Here is a 22,187-nt window from a genome sequence, read left to right on the forward strand (position 1 = left end):
CATTTGAAATTTCACAAATAGGACTTTGGGAATCCCAAGAAAGGTAACCACGTTGATATATAATACTTGGAGTGACATTTCACTGTCTCACATTATTATTCAAAACTTCCTAAAAAGCAACAAGTGATTAGGACTTTTTTACTGCTTTGTTTTACATTTTTGGATTACTATCAGGGATGTGATAATACTGTTAAGGTTGAATCTAAAGAAAGTAACAATTTGACTTAATTGTCTAAAATTTTCCCTCTAATTCTTTTTTTTTTCTGATGTTTAAACTTAGCATATGGAAGCTTTTAAATTATGTGTAGATAGAGCTATGATTCTTTCCTTTGTGATTTTTTTCTTTTCCAGAGTACATTTTAAAAAGTACCCCCACAAGCTCTCTAAACTTTGGTGATATTCAACTCAATTTTAGTTTTTCTTTGTTAAAATTTAAATCTTTATTTTAATGAGTAGTTTAATGAGTAAGACGGTTCCCAACTTAGGATTTTTAACTTAACCATAGTGTGAAAGCGGTACTCATTCAGAAGAAACTACTTCCAATTTTAATTTTAATTTTTTTCTTGTACTCCTGGCAGTATGATGCTCTCATGGTGTTTGGTAATGGCAGCAAGCTGCAGCTCCCAGTCAGCCATGCAGTCATGAGGGTAAATGACCCATACTCTACAGTTTACTATGCTGACAGAGAATTTCACTCAATTATAGGCTAATTTGAGTGCTTGGAGCGTGTTTAAGGTAGGCTAGGCCAAGCTGTATTGTTTGGCAGGCAAGGTGTATTAAATGTATTTTCTTTTTCTTTTTTTTTTTTTTATGAGATGGAGTCTCACTCTGTTGCCCAGGCTGGAGTGCAGTGACACCATCTTGGCTCACTGCAACCTTTGCCTCCTGGGTTCAAGCTATTCTTGTGCCTCAGCCTCCTGAGTAGCTAGGACTACAGGCGTGTGCCACCATGCCCGGCTAATTTTTGTATTTTTAGTAGAGATGGGGTTTCACCATGTTGGCCAGCCTGGTGTCAAACTCCTGGCCTTCAGTGATCTGCCCGCCTTGGTCTCCCAAAGTGCTGGGATTATAGACATGAGCCACTGAGCCTGGCCTAAGTGTATTTTCAGCTTAAGGTATTTTCAACTTACAATAGGTTTATCAGTACATAACCTTCCTGCATTTGCATATACTTATTTTTCAAAATTCTCAACAGTTGGGAACTGATTCTTAAATTGTTCTGTTTATTATTATCATTGTTATAAAATGTATGAACTTTACTTGCTCTAATTGATTTTATCTCTGTTGCATTTTGAAGACACTTGCTCGATGCCTGATTTTGTGGGATGATATTTTACCAAATTCCAAGTGGGTTGACAGCAATGTTCCTCAAGTAAGTACATATAATAAATATTATATCTTTAGTAGCATAAAATTATGATTTCTTATGGGATTTTTCAAAATTCTGTAAAATATTTTTTCTTATGAAGGCAATGTTGATCATTAGGATACCTCTTAAAGACCTAAGAACTTTCATTTTAAGATTCTGTGCTGCACAGACCACCGCCTTCTCTTTTAGCCTCAGGTCCCTAGAAATTGTAGTTTTAAAAAATTAAATATGAATATCGGTGTTGCGTGGGAGTTAAAAAAAGAAAGGAAAAAACTAAATATATTTGCCAGAATACTCTAAAAAAGTGTTGATATTTTTGTCATAATTAAGTGCACATTTCTAAGATGCTATTTTACTTCGTGACAATTTTAGATCTCCTAATAACTCTTTTAATTACTTTATATCATATTTATTCGATAAGCCAAGTATACTAGTTAAAAATAAACAGATTTTTTTGGTAAAAACTGAAAACTGAATATTGTAACTAGCCACTGCCCTTAGACAACTGTCCATGTCTAGTGGTCTCAGTTTCTTTATGTAGATTGTTTCTTTCAGTATTTTCAGAAGAAAAATCTCAAAGATTGAAAGAAGTTTATATGAACACCCACATCACCAATAGACTCTATAATAGTATTTTACTGTATAAACATGTTTAATCACTTATCTATCCACTTATCTATTCGTCTATCTAATCCAGCATTTTTTGATGAATTTCAATGTTCTAAACAGTAATACACTCCATCCTAAAATTGTACCATACATATTAACTGGAATTGTTATTTACATTTTTTCCTTTTAAGATAAAATTTATATATCGTGAAATGCACAAATGTTAAGTATCCTATTGGATAAGATTTGACTAACTAACACATAGACCTGTGGAAACCAGCCTCTATCCCTTGTGCCCCTTCCCTCTTTGTGCATTCACCTGTACCCCCAGGGTAACCAATATGTATTTTGTTTTTCTCCCAAAATATGTTAATTTCCAGATGTAGAACTTTATATTAATGAAGCCACATATGGCATATACCCTTTTGTATAAGACTTCTTTCAGCGTTTTCAAGATATTGAGTATATAATAGTTCATCCTTTTTATTATTGGGTGGTACAGATTGAGTATTTCTTATCTGAAATGCTTGGGACCAGAAGCGTTTTTGGATTTTGGAATACTCGAAATTATACTTACTGGTTGAGCATCCCTAATCTGAAACTCTGACATCCGAAATACTTCAGTGAGCATTTCCTTTGGGCATCATGTTAATGTTCAAAAAGGTTTGGATTTTGAGCATTTTGGATTTTGGATTTTCGGATTAGGGATCCTCAACTTGTGTATTCCATTTGCAATCCTATTAGGTAGGGTTGGAATTACTGAGGCATAGGGTAGATGGTATATTTAGTTTTATTAGAAATGATAAATCTTTTCCCAAAGTGGCTGTACCATTTGACACATTGACCAACAGTGTTTGAGAGTGTTGGCTGTTGCCCATCTAACCGATAATTAATGGTGTTAGTTTTTTAAGTTTTAGTGCTGCTGATGAATACGTAATGATATCTGACTGTTGTTTAAATTTGCATTTCTCTGCTGACTGTTAATGTTGAGAACTTTTTCATTGGTTTATTGGTCCTCCATCTATCTTTTTTTGTGAAGTGTCTGTGCATGTCTTTTGCTTATTTTTTAAAAAAATTTGTATTTTTATTACTGCGTTGCTGGAGTTTTTTTAATGCATTCTAGAAACCCGTTCTTTGTCAGATTTCTTTTTTTTTTTTTTGAGACGAGTCTTGCTCTGTCGCCCAGGCTGGAGTGCAGTGGCGTGATCTCGGCTCACTGCAAGCTCCGCCTCCCAGGTTCACGGCATTCTCCTGCCTCAGTCTCCCGAGTAGCTGGGACTACAGGCATCCGCCACCATGCCCTGCTAATTTTTTGTATTTTTAGTAGAGACGGGATTTCACTGTGTTAGCCAAGATGGTCTCGATCTCCTGACCTCGTGATCTGCCCGCCTCAGCCTCCCGAAGTGCTGGGATTACAGGCGTGAGCCACCACGCCTGGCCTGTCAGATTTCTTTTGCAAATATCCCTCCCAATCTGTGGCTTGCATATTCATTTTCTTAGTAATAATTTTGATGAGCAGAAGATATTAGAATGTTAAATAATGTCTGATTTGTCAGTTTTTTCTTATGGTTATTCTCTATTCCTATGAAAAAAACCATTTGTCTAACCCCATCATGAAGATAATCTTTTCTGCTTTTCTCTAAAAGCTTCCAAAGTTTTAGTTTTTATGTATACTTACATAATTCATTTCAAAGTAATTTTGTATATGATATGAGGTACAGGTTGAGGTTGTCTACCAGGGAAGCTCATCAGAGACTCAGCGCCCAAGTTTTTAATTGGGAGCTGACATGTAGGTAAGGTACCCTCTGCCTTGTATGTACCCAAGTTCCAGATTCTCAGGAGAATGTGTATTAGCCTAAACCACATTGTTTGTAGTTCAAGCACGCTAAACACAGATATATACATTTTGTTTTAAAGCAACCGGTTAATTTACTTGGAATCAGATTGTCATTCTTTCTTGGTTGCTAGCTCTAATTTTGGTGCACGTCTTTATCCTGTGGGCTGTTGGAGTCTGCCCTGTGCACACATGGTTCATGGATCAGGCAGACATTTGCACAGAATTTATATACAGAGCTTGGAGCCCTGTCTCTGTGGCTCTCTCCTTTGTCATATTCTGTCCTCACCTCCCAATGGGTGTGGTATTTTCCTGTATCCTGGTTGTTAAGGCCAAGAAGGTTATGAGCTTTTAATTGTAGCTTTTGCCATCTTTCTTGGCGCAGATAGACCTGCTTTCAGAGCAGAAACCGCAGAAAGGAAAATGTATCTAGTGGTGTTCCTCTCTTCCATGGATCGACTCTCCCCTCTAGAATCTGCTTGCTTTTGTTCTCACTCCAGTGTCTTGAGGTCAGGAGTTGGTGAATTAAGCCCACCTGATCTTTAGAAAGAAAATTTTATTGGAATATGGCCATGCCCATTTGTTTACTTATTGTCTGTAGCTGTTTTTTGGTACAAATGCATAGATCAGTAGTTGCTGGTATTTACTATTTGACCCTTTTAGAAATAGTTTACCGACCCCTGCCATAGATAGTTTGGATTTTATATTTTGTCTAGGGTTTATACTTGTTGTATGAGTTGATCTGATAGGAGTTTATTCATCTATTATTTGAGGAAGTAGAACTCCTAGGTTTGTTCTTATTTGTTTAGTTCTTCCAGTTTTGTTAATCACTGATATGAAAGAGGTGAGGAAGAATTGTTTTTAAATGACTCGCTCATTTGTTACCATAATTTTAACTCTAGCATATTCAGATGTCAGCGATTTTAGTTTTTTTGAAAGTGCTCTTTAAAATGTATATTGTAGGATGAAACGCTTTTTCTTTCACTCCTTCATTCAGCACATACTCAATCCTCTGTAAATGCAAGGCACGTGCTAAATTCTGTAATACATTAAAGATACATCAGACATATAGAGTGTTCTCAAAAAACTTTAGTTTATTAAATGCACGAAGTTCAGCTTACTGAGATTAAACATGTATACAAGTAACTATAGTTCCAAAGTGGAAAGTATAAATTCATGTCAGAGAGTGGTCTTTTTTGCGGCCTGGTGTGGTGACTCATGCCTGTAATCCCAGCACTTTGGGAAGCCAAGGTGGGCACATCACTTGAGGTCAGAGTTCGAGACCAGCCTGGCCAGCGTGGTGAAACCCTGTCTCTACAAAAAAAAACAAAAAAAAAAAACATCACAAAAAACAGTGGTCGTTTTTTGTTTTTATGAAAATATGGTTTTTGGACTTTTAGTATAGAATAACATCTCTCTCTTTTTTACTTCAGACTTTATAATGTTATATTTGGTCTTTATTACATCAGGGATACTGCAAATAGGAGAGATAACAATTACAATTTCATAGTTCTCCTGATTGATATTTCCTATCAGCTTCCACTTTTCTCTGGGTTCTCATCGGGAGCTACATTGATTCTGGAGCAGGGTTCCTTGTAGTGAGCAACCTAGCGTTAAAAGGAGGATTTTTTTTTTTTTAAAGGTCACTTTGTAAACTGCTTGTCTGTTTGAACTTAGGGCATATGTAAAATAACAACTAGCATCTTCATAGCACTTTTTCTTTCATAAAAAGCTTTACATACAGGGTGCGGTTACTCACGCCTACAAATCCTAGCGCTTTGGGAGGCCAAGGAGGGTGGATTGCTTAAGCCCAGGAGTTCAACACCAGCCTGGGCATCATAGTGAGATCCCATCTCTACAGAAAAATACAAAAATTAGCCAAGCATGGTGGTGTGCACCTATAGTCCTAGCTACTTGGGAAGCTGAGATGGGAGGATTGCTTGAGTCCGGGAGGTAGGGCTGCAATGAGCCGTGATTGCACCACTGCACTCCAACCTGGGTGACAGAGGGAGACCCTGTCTCAAGGCAAAAAAAAAAGAAGAAAGATATTTTAAGTCTTTGATTTGGTGATATTCAGTACATAAGAAGACTGTATTATAAGTGCCTTCTAATATTTATTTATTTTATTTTATTTTTGAGACTGAGACAGGGTTTTGCCCTGTTGCCCAGGCTGGAGTGCAGTGGTGCGATCTTGGCTCACTGCAACCTCCACTTAGCGGGCTCAAGTGATTCTCGTGCCTCAGCCTCCTGAGTAGCTGGGATTACAGGCCCAGCTAATTTTTTGTTTTTCAGTAGATACGGGTTTCACCATGTTGGCCAGGCTGGTCTCGAACTCCAGGCTTCAAGTGATCCGCCTGCCTTGGCCTCCCAAAGTGCTGGGATTACAGGCGTGTAAGCCACTGTGTTCGGCCAATATTTATTGTTTTATTGAAGAAAACATCCTGAAATGTTAAGAAATCTTCTAAGAAATCTCAGAAGATTAAAAGAATAAATCTTAAATACATTCATATGTTTAGCAAACATTAGCTTTATCTTTTTTGGCTTTTTTCTTTTAGGAGAAAAGGATCAAATGTCTTCTTGGTTGTTACAGCTAGATATTCTGTGTATGTTTTTTGGTAAATTGTTCATTACCTATACTAAAAGGAAAAGGATATCTTTTCTAAACAATAGTTGTAACATAGCTGATAAACATATTGACAGTTTAGCTTAGCTTAGCCTAGTGAATAACCTCACCTGTGGTAGGTATGTTGGATTAATGCTGGAAACATCCCGTAAAGAAGAAGTCTGATTAGAGTTGTCTCCTATTTCTCTTTTCCCACTTCCCCTCACCCCTGCCCCAATTCTAAAGCCATCATCTTTGTATTTCAGTTGACTGGTATGCAATATTATGACCCTGTTACTGATTTAGAATATACTTACGTCTTCCTGTTTATATTTGTTCAGCCCTATTTAATTATTATTATTATTATTATTATTTTTTGAGACGGAGTCTCACTCTGTCACCCAGGCTGGAGTGCAGTGGCGTGATCTTGGCTCACTGCATCCTCCACCTCCCAGATTCAAGCGATTCTACTGCCTCAGCCTCTTAAGTAGCTGGGATTACAGGCGTGCGCCACCACGCCCAGCTAATTTTTGTATTTTTAATAGAGATGGGGTTTCACCATGTTGGTCAGGCTGGTCTCGAACTCCTGACCTCGTGATCCACCTGCCTTGGCCTTCCAAAGTGCTGGGATTACAGTCGTGAGCCACCATGCCTGCCCTTAATTATTATTCTTAGCCCATCTTAGATTTGAAATTTGATTACATTCAATGAGATTAAAATATAGGCTTTTGAGCGAAATGGTTTGGTAAAGCTTACTTTATATAAATATAGCCATGATAAGCAGTATGTTATTCTTCAGATTATTAAATATTTGTAATGAGAACAGTGATATCTAAGTATTCTTGCTTTCTATATTGACAGATTATAAGAGAAAATAGTATCTCTCTCAGTGAAATCGAATTGCCGTGCTCAGAGGATTTGAATTTGGAAACTTTGTCGTAAGTGATGTATAATGCAAATTAGCTATCCTAGCGTCTATCAGATAATTAAATTGAAATATACCATGTGGGAGTAATATTGTCCTTGATTAAGTAATTATGAATCCCACATGTTTCTAACCAATTATTTATCAGATGTTCATGACGTTGGTTAAAGCTCTCTGAAGTATAGAGCTCTTGCCCTCAAAAAGCAATATTGGAGATTTAACTTGTATGTATTTGTCTTTTATCCTTTCCATTAACGAAATTGGCAACAATTTTAAAAATTGTTTTTGCTGCATATGAAACTGTAGGCAAGGGGCAAACTTCATGAGTAAGGTGACCCGATGCTTCTGCTGAAAAAAAAATACATAGAAATCTGCTGACTGAGTAGAGGGCACTTCATCATTCCCAGAAAGATATAAACTAGCTTAGAGAACTGGAATATTTATTGTTACTTATTTCAAGTTAATTTTAAAGTAAAATAATGATTATTAAATTTCTTGTCACCTGTTTTCAGCCAAGCACATGTCTACATAATTGCAGGAGCCTGTTTGTCTCTGGGTTTTCGATTTGCTGGCTCAGAAAACTTATCAGCATTTAACTGTTTGGTAAGAAGTATTTTAGTTTACTATGTTCTTTTTGTTTGTTTGTTTTAACAAAGCTTTAAGTTGCTTCTTTTAACTTGGAATTTTTTCTTTTGTTTTTCTAGCATAAATTTGCCAAAGATTTTATGACTTATTTGTCTGCACCTAATGCTTCTGTTGTAAGTCTTTTTATCATTCTCCTTGGGAATAAAATTAAACTTGAAAAAAATTTACTGTTGATCCAGTTACTTATGTGTTATCAGATATCTCTGCTGTTTGTTTGAATGTAGAATGAGAGATTTGAAGAACCATTAGCTCATCTTTTTATTTTTGTTTTGCGATATTAACTTAGGTGAGAATATGATTACCCTGGAAGGATGCACAGGTATCTAGTTCTTGTGACAAGAGAATAAAAAAGGCCATAATATTCACGGGTTGTCATACCTCATGTAATTCTGTCTCAGTATTAAATATTGGGAATTTCCTTTTTAAAAAATATTAGTACTTAGTAAGGATTCAGTTGCTTTTGAGGCATTGCTTCTCTGATGACAAGACTGAGAGATTTTATTTCCTGGTAAAAGCTACGTGGATTTATTCAACACTATTTATAATATGGAAAAGTTAGAAACATCAAAAAAGTCTAAAAGTAGTTAATTAAATTTGATTATGGTTTATTTATATATTCTTACACGGTGGAGCTACCAAAATCACGTTATACAAGAATTTTTTGTGGCTGGGTGCAGTGGCTCATGCCTATAATCCTAGCAACTTTTGGAGACTGAAGCAGGAGGATCATTTGAGCCCAGGAGGTTGAGATCAGCCTGGGCAACATAGGGAGACCCCATCTCTACAAAAAACAAAAAATTGGCCAGGTGTGGTGACACACACGTGTAGTCCCAGCAACTTGGGAGGCTGAGGTGGGTGGATCCTTTGACCCCAGGAGGTTGAGGCTTTTGCATCACTGCACTTCAGCCTGGGTGACAGAGTGAGAGACCCTGTCTCAAAAAACAACAACAACAACAACAAAAAAGAAACAACTTTTTTTTGTGAGTGAAGCTTGCTTGTAATAGGTCATTTAAAAGGTTAAAAATATTGTGTAGAGTAACATCTCCATTTCATTTGGAAAAAATATGTGTAGGTAAAGGAAAAATTCAGAGAAAAAGCCAAAACATTAACACCAGTTATCTTTGGGTGTGACATTCCAAGTGATTGTTATGTCTTGATATTCAATATTTGAAATTATCTCTGTTGAACTTATATTTCATAATCAGGGAAAATATTTGTATTTACAGATTTTTTTTTTTTCTGAGACAGTGTCTCGCTCTGTCGCCCAGGCTGAAGTGCAGTGGTACGATCTAGGCTCACTGCGAGCTCCGCCCCCCCGGGTTCACGCCATTCTCCTGCCTCAGCCTCCTGAGCAGCTGGGACCACAGGCGCCCGCCACCATGCCCGGCTAACTTTTTGTATTTTTTAGTGGAGACGGGGTTTCACTGTGTTAGCCGGGATGGTCTCGATCTCCTGACCTCGTGATCTGCCCGCCTTGGCCTTCCAAAGTGCTGGGATTACAGGCATGAGCCACAGCGCCCAGCCCAGATTTTTTTTTAAGTTACAAACTTTTGTAGTCTTCTAACGATGGCTAAGCTAGTTCTGATAATAAAGAAATGTAACACAACAGTTACAGTGATGTCATCTCTTCACCTTACAGACAGGTCCTTATAACCTAGAAACTTGTCTGAGCGTGGTGCTGCTGTCTCTCGCCATGGTCATGGCTGGCTCAGGAAACCTAAAGGTTTTGCAGCTTTGTCGCTTCTTACACATGAAAACGGGTGGTGAAATGAACTATGGTTTTCACTTAGCCCACCACATGGCCCTTGGACTTCTATTTTTGGGAGGAGGAAGGTAAGTGAATATGTATTTTTCCAATGAAAAGATCTCATTGGTGAGATCTATAAGGGTGACTTACCTTGATCTTGAAGATAACATGAAAAATTTAAATTCTGACTAGCTCTTAGCTTAACTAGCAGCATTATTCGACTTGATGGGCTTCTTTGTAGTTTAACCGTCAACTTATGGTCTACTCAGTAGAATTACCATCCTCTCTGACACACTGAGCATCACTGTATTTCTCAGAATAGTCTGTGCTCTGTTCTTCAGTGCATCACTGCTTGTGCCCAACTGGTTAAAAATTTTACCATTCCACTAAGCTACTTTCTCAGGTCACAAACAAAATCGTTTACCAGATCCTGTGACATTTTCTTAGTTTTCAGCTTTCTTGATCTTTTTCCAACATGTGCCATTCCTGACTACATCCTTTATAAGACTGCCCTGGCTTTAGATGAACCAAAAACCATGTACAGAAAAGTGTATAAATCATAGGTGTGCAGGTCAAAGAGCTATCTACCACAGAAAAATCTCTTTGTTATCATGTAGATCAAGATTCTGTATAGCACTTTCAACTCACAGCACCCATCTCTGCTTCTGCCATGCACCCCTCTCAATCACTATTACCTTCCTTTCCCCAAAGATAGCCCTATCTAGTCTTCTAACACCTTACGTTGGTTTTGCCTGTTTTTGACATTTAAATTGAATTATACACGATGTATCTTTTTGCACTTTACTTTTGCTCAACATTATGTTTGTAAGATTCATGTTGTATGTAGCAATGGATTATTCAAGTTTCAGTGTTGTATTACACTTTCATTGTATGACTGTACCACATTTTATTGATCTCCCCCATTGATGGATATGCTTCTTGCTTCTAGTTTGGGGCTGTTATGAACAGTGCTGTTAGGGAAAGTTGTACATGTCTTCAATTTTGTTGTATATAGAACTGTGTGGAATTGGGTCATAGGTTGTAAGTGTGTATTCACTTTCAGTGAATAATACCATCAGTGCTGCAGTGCACTTGTACCATTTTACATACTCATGGGCAGGATGTGAAGTTCAGTTGTTCCATATCCTTGTCAACCCTTGTTATTGGTATAGTCTTTTTAGTAGTCTTTTTAGTTTTAGCCAACTAGTAGGTATATAACAGGATCTCATTGTGGCTTTAATTTCTGTATTTCTGAATAATGTTCTTGAGTACCATTTTACACTTTTAATAGCCAACTGCAAAACCTCTTTTGTGATGTCCAAATCTCTTGCTACCCAGTTTTTATATTTATCTATTTTAAAATTTTTATTTGTGGTAAAATACACATAACATAAAACTTATCAGTTTTTAAGTATGCAATTAAGTAGTGTTAATTATATTCACACGGCTGTGCAACCAATCTCCAGAAATTTTTCATCTTGCAAAACTGACATTCTATAGCCATTGAACAACTCCCTGTTTGCCCCTCCCACCAGCCTCTGGCAGCCACCATTCTACTTTCTGTTTTGATGAGGTTGACTGCTCCACATTGGTTTAGCTTTGTATTGATTTCTATGGATTCTTTAAACTATGTCCTAAGCCCTTGGTCAGCTTTGTTTGTTGCAGTTATCTTTGCCACCCTAGGGCTTGTTTGCCTTTTCACTCTCTCTCAGTGGTGTCTTTTGATGACACAATTATTAATGTTCTTCTTTTATAGTTTTTACTTTTTTGTGTTGCTTATGAAATATTTTCTTACCTAGAGAAAAGGAGATATTCTCCTATCTTATCTTCTAGAAGTTTTTAGCTTTTCCATTCACATTTGAATCTAAAATCTACCTGGCATGGATTTTTCTCCATGTTTTTTTCCCACTGCTATTGAAAAGTTTATCCTTCTCCACTGCTCTGCAGTACCGCTTCTATTATATAAGTTAAGTGCCTATACACCTGTGTTTATTTCTGGGCTATTAGGTTTTGCTGGTCTGTTTTTCTGTACTTGCACCAATACTCCATTGTCTTATGAGTCTTGGTATCCAGTTGAGTAAATCCTTCAACCTCGGTTTTCTTCTTCAGAAGTGTGTTTTTCTCTTGGCTCCTTGCATTTTCATATAAATATTGGAATCTGTTCCATACTAAATAATCTGATAAAATATTGATCAGAATTGCCTTGATTGTATGTGTCTGTGATAAGGAGATTAGAATCTGTTACAGTATTGTCTTCCATTCTGTGAATATGGTATACCCCTGCATATATTTAGCTGTAGTGTGTGTGACCTTGATCAATGGCTACAGTGTCTGTGTAGGCTAATTTTCCCCTCTTCTTTAAGACTGAGCTTACCATTGGAACTCACCTTTTCAGAAGTACAACAAGTAAAGTTGATCAGAAAGGTGTGCATTTCCTCTCAACATGTTTTGTGGAATTGTCTTTCTTTAATTGTTTACAATTAATAATGGTTAAAGAAATATTACTATGAAAATTCTTATTTATTTTATTCTATGATTTTTGAAAATTTTTTCCTTTCAAAATGAGCTTCTCCATGTCTCTTAATCCCATCTTTCATTGTTCCAAACTGTATGACTTTCCTTGCTCTTCTTTCGTATCGAATAGATTTTTCTACCATTCTGCTACTGCTTTTCTAGTGATTTTTGGTTTTTAAATGGTCATGTATACTCTGTAACAACATTTAAACTTAGCATAGCTACACCATTATGTTTCTACCCAAAATTTCTAACATTAGTATCTTAATATTTATCTTTGAATTTTGGTTTATCAAAAGGGTACAAAGAAAATGGCTTATTCCATGCACATGCCAAAATAGATGTATCTCTTTGCTTAAATTTTGAAATCTCTTCTTTCTAATCCATTAAATATATAAGCATATATAATGAATTATAAGTCCTTATTTAATACTCCAATTATTTTAAAAGACAGGGAAAGAGATTTGGGTATATGTGTGTGCATGTTTGTGTGTAAGAAAAGTATTTATACTCAATAGTTTTAGAAGTGGTTTTATGTGATGTCCTACACCATCTTTATTTCAAAATATTTTTTAGAAAAACTCTGGGACTTTAGATTAATTTGCCTGTTTGCTATACTAAATTTGAGCAACAATAAAGTAATTTAAGGAAAATTTTAATAGACCCTTTACCAAGAGAATATTTTTAAAGTCTATAAAACTTTATCTTAAAAGTGTATCATATTGGTGAGAAAAGAATTTATATTTAGAGGAATAGTTGTTTATACAGTCATTGTAACTTTTTTTTTTTTTTTTGAGACAGAGCCTCGCTCTTTCGCCCAGGCTGGAGTGCAGTGGCGCTATCTTGGCTCACTGCAAGCTCCGCCTCCCGGGTTCACGCCGTTCTCCTGCCTCAGCCTTCAAAGTAGCTGGGACTATAGGCGCCCGCCACGGCGCCCGGCTAATTTTTTGTATTTTTAGTAGAGATGGGGTTTCACCGTGTTAGCCAGGATGGTCTCGATCTCCTGACCTCGTGATCCTCCCGCCTCGGCCTCCCAAAGTGCTGGGATTACAGGCGTGAGCCACCGCGCATGGCCTCGTTGTAACTTTTTAATGATAACTTTTGCCTTTTCATTTAGTCAGTCATTCTAAAGAAATCCTCATGCTTCACAGAAACAGAAAAAACTGTTTAAATACCAATTACAACATCCTGTATTTTTAAAAATCAGATTTATAATTGTATAAATAGGCATATACATTAATAAAATTGGATAAGAAGGTGGCATACTTGGTACATGACTCTTCAATATTTATAATTTCTAGGACTGCATTCATGGGCTTCACTACTGTGCTATTTTATGTTAAAACCTTGCTTCAAGGGTTGAAATTTAACATTTATGGGATATTACTTTGGCTTTAAATAGTGATGATCTTGAAATGGCCCAAGGACTAAATGAAAAGTGGAATGTTCACACCACTGACACTCTTGTATTATGAGGGCATCTTATCAGTATGCCTTACTATACCCCAGTTTCCTGATTCTCAAGAATGCCTTGAAAGTATGTGCAATATAATCAATAACATCTGTCCCCACCGAACTTACTTTGCAGGTACTCTTTGAGCACATCAAATTCTTCCATTGCTGCTCTTCTCTGTGCCCTTTATCCGCACTTCCCAGCTCACAGCACTGACAACCGGTGAGTCTAGTGATTCTGTCTTCAATGTGATACTTATTAAGTTCTCTAAGGGGATCATTTGGTTGTATTTTGGTTTCATGGAATTATTTCCAAATTAGCATTGTTTTATTCTTCAACTTAGTTATATTCCTGGCTAAATCTTTTAAGAAAATTATCTCACAAAGTGTTAGACCGGAGGATAACTTTGGACACCTGATGACTGACCAGTCTTCCACCATTCTCAGATCTATAGAACTGCTCTAAACCCAAAAGGAGATCAAGTAAAGTTGTCTTTAGGGAAAAAATCATCAGGTAAAGGATAGTTGCCAAGGGAAGTTCAGGATACTTTTTTTGTGCTCTAATTATTTAATTCCAAGAGAAAACTTTGTCTGATTTAGTGGCAATGTCTGTATGAGTTTCTTTTTTTCCTTTCACATAGATGCCGAGAAATTGTGTATAAATGACATAGACGGGACAAGAAAAGCAAAATACAGCAAAAAACCAGAGACAATTTAGAAGTGGCAGTGAGCGGTAGAACTTCAAACCATGTAGAAGCAGTTAAAAGCTCTGTGTTTTCGGGTACGAGGAACCACCAACACTTCAGTTTCCCTAGATATAGTTTGAGACATAGCAGATCTCTTGCATATGGGGACAGAGAAGAAAATAGCCCCTATAAGACACCTGAGCCCTGTGCTCAACTGAAGGCATCCCGTGTTGTCTCCCCAGAGACAGGTCAAGAGCCCTTTATTGTTTATGGGAGAAGGGTCAGGAGCACTTATCACAGTAACCTAAGCCATCATTTTAAACTACACTACAATGTATAACCAACGACAGAAGAAAGATAGCTGTTTTACAAAAGTAGCCTAATCTGAAGACCACACTCTGATGGTAGGTGCAGCACAAGAATATTGTTAAGTTAATACACTTCTGACATGTGGCCTCATGCCTGTCATTTAGGAAAGATTTTTTGAGTTGTTAAAGCCAATTATTGGCTAGGGTACAGTGGAGAGCCACACTCACATACTGCTGGTCATAGCTATTTGGCTTAGCTATTGTAAATAAAGCCATTTTCCATTTGGTGACAAGAATCTTTTTTTTTTTTTTTTCGAGATAGAGTCTCGCTCTGTCGCCCAGGCTGGAGTGCAGTGGCGTGATCTCAGGTCACTGCAAGCTCCGCCTCCCGGGTTCATGCCATTCTCCTGCCTCAGCCTCCCAGGTAGCTGGGACTACAGGCACCTGCCACCACGCCCAGCTAACTTTTTGTGTATTTTAGTAGAGACGGGGCTTCACCGTATTAGCCAGGATGGTCTCCATCTCCTGACCTTGTGATCCGCCTGCCTCAGCCTCCCAAAGTGCTGGGATTACAGGCGTGAGCCACTGCACCTGGCTGGTGACAAGAATCTTTATGTAATTTGTTAGTGTCATTTTTTTCTGATCTTTATTGATTTTATTTTTAATAGATTTATAGAAAGAAGAGGGAAGTTATTGTCTATAAAGCTTTTTAAAATTGAAGTCTCATTTTATCCTTCTTTTTTTTTTTTTTTTTTGAGACAGAGTCTCACTCTGTTGCCCAGGCTGGAGTGTAGTGGTGCGATCTCAGCTCACTGCAAGCTCCGCCTCCCAGGTTCACGCCATTCTCCTATCTCAGCCTCCTGAGTAGCTGGGACTACAGGCGCCAGCCACTGCGCCTGGCTAATTTTTTTGTATTTTAGTAGAGACGGGGTTTCACCATGTTAGCCAGGATGGTCTTGATCTCCTGACCTTGTGATCCACTCATCTTGGCCTCCCAAAGTGCTGGGATTACAGGTGTGAGCCACTGCACCTGGGCGATTTTTTTTTGTTTTTTCTTCTGAGATGGAGTCTTCCTCTGTTGCCCAGGCTGCAGTGCAGTGGCGTGATCTCAGCTCACTGCAACCTCCATCTCCTGGGTTCAAGTGATTCTCCTCCCTCAGCCTCCCGAGTAGCTGGGATTTCAGGCATGTGCCACCAGGCCTGGCTAACTTTTGTCTTTTTAGTAGAGATAGGGTTTCATCATGTTGGCCAGGCTCATCTCGAACTCCTGACCTCAGGTGATCCACCTGCCTTGGCCTCCCAAAGTGCTGGGATTACAGGTGTGAGCCACTGTGCCCAGCCTATTTTTCTTTTATGAGATCTTAAAATATGAAAACTTTTTTGTTTTTACATTCTAAAATAGAAATATTAAAGTTTAAAAAACTGTTTGAGAACCCCAAAGAAAAACATTGCCATACCCACATAGATGTTTGATGTACTGTGTTTCAAGGACGTGTGTATATGTATGTGCAAGTATGTATGTGTAGAAGAACTTTGCTCTCTGAGAAGAATTGACATCCTGTCTTCCCCCTTCTTCCCTATCAATCCTTAAGGAAAAAGAAAAAAAAAAAATCTGAGAAGATAAAAACAGATGCCTATGTTGAGTGGAAAGGGATTTTTGAGAGTGATTGATTTTATAAGTGGTCAGTTTGATAGTAAATATTTTCATGTTATGACACTTTTTACCTCCCTGTAAAACCTCTTCACTGTGAAGACTAAAGTAAAGAATTATTGGGTCAAAGATCAGTTATATAAAATTTTTAAAAGATAATTTCTCCATTACTTTTTAATAGAATCTTATCTGCCTGTAAGATTTCTGTTCATTTGAAGGTATTACTTGAGCTTCTGTCCTGTCTTAGCTTATAGGCAACAGCAGATTGCAGAGCTCATATTGTCACAGTTGTTTGTTACCCACCCTCTGTCTTTTTTGTGAACAGGTATCATCTCCAGGCTCTCCGGCACCTCTATGTGCTGGCCGCGGAGCCCAGGCTTCTAGTGCCTGTGGATGTGGACACAAACACGCCCTGCTATGCCCTCTTAGAAGTTACCTACAAGGTATCTCTCCCTATCATTTACTTGTAATTTTATTACCACTCATCTGTCTTTGCAGGTCATAATATTTCAAATGTGTTGTCCAGTAAAAGGTGATAAGTAATGAATTGAACTTTCATAAAAATGGAAGCTTCCAAAGTTATTGTATATCCTGCCAGGCCATTCATGCTCATTTATACGCTCTGGGTATCACTTTTTAGGGATCATCAGCTACTCTTTTGTCCTTAGAGCTTATAATTTGAAAATGTCCCTGTTAACTTTATGTGACTGACAGTAGTGTTTTATATAACTGATTGAGTTAGACCCATTCTTAGATTTGTTAGCTGAAACTTGAAAACCCAAAATTGTGTATTTGATGACAGCTTTCATTTAGATGCATAGATTACAAGTTTTATATCCTCCTTTCATTCAGCAAATTATTAAGTACCTTCTGTGACTCAAAACCATGCTAGGCTCTGGGGTACAAAATGAGATGACATTGTCATTTTCCTTAAGGAACTTCTATCCCCTGGGGAGCCAGGCATGGATACAATGGGAATAGAGGGTGATAATTGGAGATGTCTGTGGAATGCAGGGGAAGCAGAGAAGCACCCTCACTTAGCTGTTAGTTATGGGGTTGAGGCTGTCAACAGTGGACAGTGTTTGGACTAGGCCTGGCCCACTGAGTGGAGCTCCTTCCCAGCGGAGAAGGCAATGTGCAGAAACCCAGCAGCATTGGAGCACGGCCTTTGGTCCTGCTGGCCTATGAGGAGCGAGGCTTGAAGTGATGGGAAGGATACATACCCTGTGAGGAATTTAGACATCAGTCCTTTAAGATTTGAGTACCAGAGAGGATTTTATGCCATTTAAAGGTCTCTGTATGAACTGCGGGGATGGGGGGAGGTATAGCGTGGAGATGTTTCTTCTTTGTTGTTTCCACTGACTACCTAGTGAATTGTGGCTGGACTTTTACATTTGTAAAGGGCACTCAGTGGTATGAACAAACCAAAGAAGAATTGATGGCTCCTACCCTTCTTCCAGAACTCCATCTTTTAAAGCAGGTAAGCTGGGCGTGGTCGGGAGTTGGGTCCAAGGGGTCAATTCAACAGAATGGCATAGCGTTAAAGATAGCTAAATAAAAGCCTCTGCTTTCTTCATGTATTGTAGCAGATAAGAAAGCTGCAGCAGGAGGAAAAGTCAGAAAGAATAGAGCAAGTCTTGTCTTAGAGATCTTTATTGATAGCTTAGGTGGCCTCAGAACATGATTTACATTCATTTTTTGTCTGGAAATGGAGCTTGTTAACCTCCAGATGCCTCTTTCTGGCTGTTACTGTTTCCTCTGAGAAACATAGGTTTCAGTTTGTCAGATGAGCATATTTTTCAGCTTTGGGTTGACTATGTTTACGTTTATCTTGACAGATTAAAGTAAAAGGCCCAAGATACTGGGAACTGCTTATAGATTTAAGCAAAGGAACACAACACTTGAAGTAAGTACATTAAATTTCTCAAATTTACCTTTTAGGAAGTGAATAGAAGTATATAAGAAGGTATAAATTATAGATTATTATCTGGAATGTGACTCATCACCCTTTAATCTCATTCAAGACTATATGTAGGGTATGTCTTCTGTAAAACAGTCTGTATCTTTGAAACAGGACTTGTGTTAGAAAGTGAAAGTTTTAATTTCAAACTCCAACCCTAAATATTTATTTATTGAGAAACTTGCACTGACTTCCTTGTGACAGTAAAGGACTTATCTCTTGGTATATTAACATAAGATTTAGTTTAAGAAAGTGTATTAGTCCATTTTCACACTGCTATAAAGAACTACCTGAGACTGGGTAATTTATAAAGAAAAGGGATTTAATTGACTCACAGTTCTGCCTGGCTGGGGAGGCCTCAGGAAACTTACAATCATGGCAGAAGGCAAAGGGGAAGCAAGGCATGTCTTGTATGGCAGCAAGAGAGAGAGAGAGGTGCAACACTTTTAAACCATCAGATCTCGTGAGAACTCACTCACTATCATGAGAACAGCATGAGGGAAATCTGCCCCCATGATCCAATCACCCCCAACCAGGTCCCTCTCCTGACATGTGGGGATTACAGTTTGACATGAGATTTGGGTGGGGACACAGAGCCTAACCATGTCAGAAAGTAAAGCTGATTTGTACATGCACAAAAGAACTTTATTAATCAGTGTTTATCAGACCACATCTTTTGTTGCATCTCTTTACCATTCTTTTGCTAGAAAGTTCTCCTAAATTTAAGATTATTGTAGATAATATATACTACTCACCCAGTTTATTTTGGGTGGAAATAATCACATGCAGTTATTTTAGAGTGTTGATACGTTTATACCTAAAGTAGCATGTCAATTAAGCCTTTAAATTTCAAGGAAGTTTAACAAGCATGTAAAAGTTTTTATAGTTTGGTCCCAATGTGAATTTTTCCAGACTATATATTAGCTGTTTTCTGTATTGTTCTGTCCTTAGATTTGCAGCATTATTTTCTTCTTGCTGCAAACCAATTAATAGATATTTAGTACCTCATGTACCCTAGGCATAGAGCTAGGGGATATAGGGAATACAAAGAAATGTTAGACAAAATGCTATCTTTGAAGCTCGTAATTGAGCCAATAGTCAAAGTGCCTCCTCATTTAACAAGTTCCGTGAATCTAGACACCAAAGAAAAACAGAACTTTATTCTAGGCTTTCTCATAGGGACTGATTTAATCTTAGACACAGTAAATAATCATTTACCTTAGTGGAAAATGGTAAAAGCTTCATCTCCTGTGAACATGGTACTGGGAAAACACTGTTTCCAGCCAAGAACTGCCAATAATACCTTATATTAAGTTCATTCCTTTTCTTTCAGGTCCATCCTTTCCAAGGATGGGGTTTTATATGTTAAACTCCGGGCGGGTCAGCTCTCCTACAAAGAAGATCCAATGGGATGGCAAAGTTTGTTGGCTCAGACTGTTGCTAACAGGAACTCTGAAGCCCGGGCTTTCAAGGTAGTATTATTGATTGGTAAAAACGGAAAGAAATAATTCTAAATTGCTGGCTTCCTCGCCCATTGCTATAAACTTCAAAGGTGGATCTGCTTCCTTTTTCATTGTTGCAGATTGTAAAGACTGACTGTGGTTCTGTTTGCTTTTTATGTGATGGCCATAATAAAATATAATGAATACAAAATACTGTATATAATAAGTAATATATATATAATAAAGTAAAATACTGTAAGTTAATGTTTACATTTAGCAGCAAGGACAGTCACACCATATCTTGACACTGTAACAAATAGTGATTTTATTATTGATCTTCAAATCGGTGAAGATTTACTTAATTTCATAGCAAAAATAGAAAATGAGTTTTGCAAGCTAGCAATTATTAACTCCATTTAAAAACCACCATTTGTTTCCTTAATCTTGGTGAGGATAAACTGATGACAGATTCAGACTTCTTTTATTAGTTTGCTTTATTATTTGCACAGTACTCGGCTGCCAGTGCAGTAGTGTTTGAAATAAGGAAATAGTTACGATAAATGAGGGTAGGAAGCAATCTCATTCCCACGGCGGGGTCAGCACATATTTTGCTCTATATTCTTGACTCAGATAAGTTTCCAACACAAGAAATTTGTCCCATAATCAGGCATTCAGACTTCTGAATTTAACTTCAGTTTCCTGTAATTCCATGAGCAACTGTGTCCCTGCTGGTGATACAAAGTAGAGTAGTCTAAAGTAGTTAGGACCCTAAAGAATAATTAGACGGCAAAAGTGGGGCAGGCGGACTGGATGAGTGGCAGCCAGAGGACTGAGTTAGCATCCTTTGTTCTTCCAAGTACGGAGACAGCAGTTTATTTTAATTCAACTCATATTTCATTTTAGTCAGTTACTTATGACCGAGCCTTTATAATGGTTCCCAGGATTGAAATGTATAAATAGTTCCCAGGGTTGACATTGGTGAATTTTGTTTGGCAGTATTCAGTAAGTTGTTTATGAAATACTTTTGAAAGATTTTTGGACACAGTTTAACTTAAATTTGTAGTATTGCTTCTTCTAAAAATTAGAGCATATTCCAAAGACTCTAACCCAATTTGTGAAGAAAATAGATAAGTTTAGACTTGAGTTTGAACGAAGAAAGTACATAAAAATTAAAAGCTATTTCTATTTCCTGCCTACTGGAGTTCAGAAATAAAATATAAACCTCAGTGGAAAATAGTAATACCTTCATATTTCATTTTCAGTCTTGAACCTTGAGTGATACTGTTTTTTTCCCAAGTTTAAAAAGTTGTGGTAAAATGCACACAATTTATTGTCTTAACCATTGCAAGTTACAGCTCAGTAATACTAAGTGCATTCACATTGTTGCACAACCATCACCACCATCCATCTCTGAACTGTTTCATCTTGCAGACCTGAAATCTATACCTGTAACAATAACCCCTCATTCTACTTCCCCTAGTCCCTGGCAACCACCGTTCTATTTTATGTCTCTGTGATTTTGATTATACTAAGTACCTCATTTATGTGGTTTCATACACTGTTTATCTTTTTGTGGCTGGCTTGAGTGATATTCTTTTTTCCTTACCTTTTCAGTAACAATTCTAGTTTCTGGTAGGCTTTTTAATTAGTCAGTGAAGGAGGGAAAAGCCTTTTTTGGATGAGTTGTGTAAACAGGAAGACCTGTTTGTTATTGGCCTTTTGATAAATTAGTAGCTCATGTTAACTTGTGCAAAAGCTTCTTGTAACTTCTTAGCAGAACAGGTTGATGAGGCAAGTTTGCATCATCTGGGTTTTTTTGGGAATGTTGTGTGACAAAGGGGAGGTAGAGTTGTTAGAACTGTGTGTATTACAGTTTAAGCGTAAGGAAAATAATCTTTTGTTATCTTATACTGTTGTGGTTGTTTGTTTTTTTAGCCAGAAACAATCTCAGCATTCACTTCTGATCCAGCACTTCTGTCATTTGCTGAATATTTCTGCAAGCCAACTGTGAACATGGGTCAGGTATATATTCTATGGTTTGCCGAGCCCCAGGACTAGAATTTGTTATTATTTCTATGCATGGGTCACCCAAAACATCTCTACTATCTATATCTATCTTTGAGATTGATGACATGCGTCAGTCACATTGGATGACTTTTGCTTGGCACGTATAGATTTGCATAGCCTAAAACTATTAAATTCAGCAACTTTCTACCTTGATAGAAGAAACAACTTAAAATTTATAAGACATCAGTTTTGACAGATGATAGTTTCTGTCATCTACAAGAATGATACCCATCCATATTCTGCTTTATGTTTTCAGTGTTTACCACCTTTCTCTTATTTTTATGTAATTTCATTAACTGTTTCCTCTGTATGTTATAACCCTTCTTTTTATTGTTCATACACCTGTTACCTTCAAGATTCCAAGGGTGCTTAGCAG

At 37.5% G+C, this 22,187-nt stretch overlaps 1 protein-coding gene across 14 annotated transcripts in view; it reads left to right on the top strand.

Moving 5' to 3' along the window:
• The window catches only part of ANAPC1 (anaphase promoting complex subunit 1), a 116,835-nt gene that overhangs the window by 83,827 nt on the left and 10,821 nt on the right, over positions 1-22,187 (top strand). For all 14 annotated transcript variants that reach the window (XM_063789425.1, XM_063789426.1, XM_016949243.4 and 11 more), the window contains 11 exons: positions 1,298-1,372; positions 7,276-7,352; positions 7,852-7,942; positions 8,044-8,097; positions 9,624-9,817; positions 13,834-13,920; positions 16,668-16,785; positions 17,745-17,822; positions 18,181-18,248; positions 19,636-19,774; positions 21,680-21,766. In XM_063789425.1, coding sequence (XP_063645495.1) covers positions 1,298-1,372; positions 7,276-7,352; positions 7,852-7,942; positions 8,044-8,097; positions 9,624-9,817; positions 13,834-13,920; positions 16,668-16,785; positions 17,745-17,822; positions 18,181-18,248; positions 19,636-19,774; positions 21,680-21,766 — 1,068 coding nt within the window. The remainder of the gene's footprint in view (positions 1-1,297; positions 1,373-7,275; positions 7,353-7,851; positions 7,943-8,043; positions 8,098-9,623; positions 9,818-13,833; positions 13,921-16,667; positions 16,786-17,744; positions 17,823-18,180; positions 18,249-19,635; positions 19,775-21,679; positions 21,767-22,187) is intronic.

Source organism: Pan troglodytes, chromosome 12 (genome assembly GCF_028858775.2).
Source record: "Pan troglodytes isolate AG18354 chromosome 12, NHGRI_mPanTro3-v2.0_pri, whole genome shotgun sequence".
NCBI classification, from domain to species: Eukaryota; Metazoa; Chordata; class Mammalia; order Primates; family Hominidae; genus Pan; species Pan troglodytes.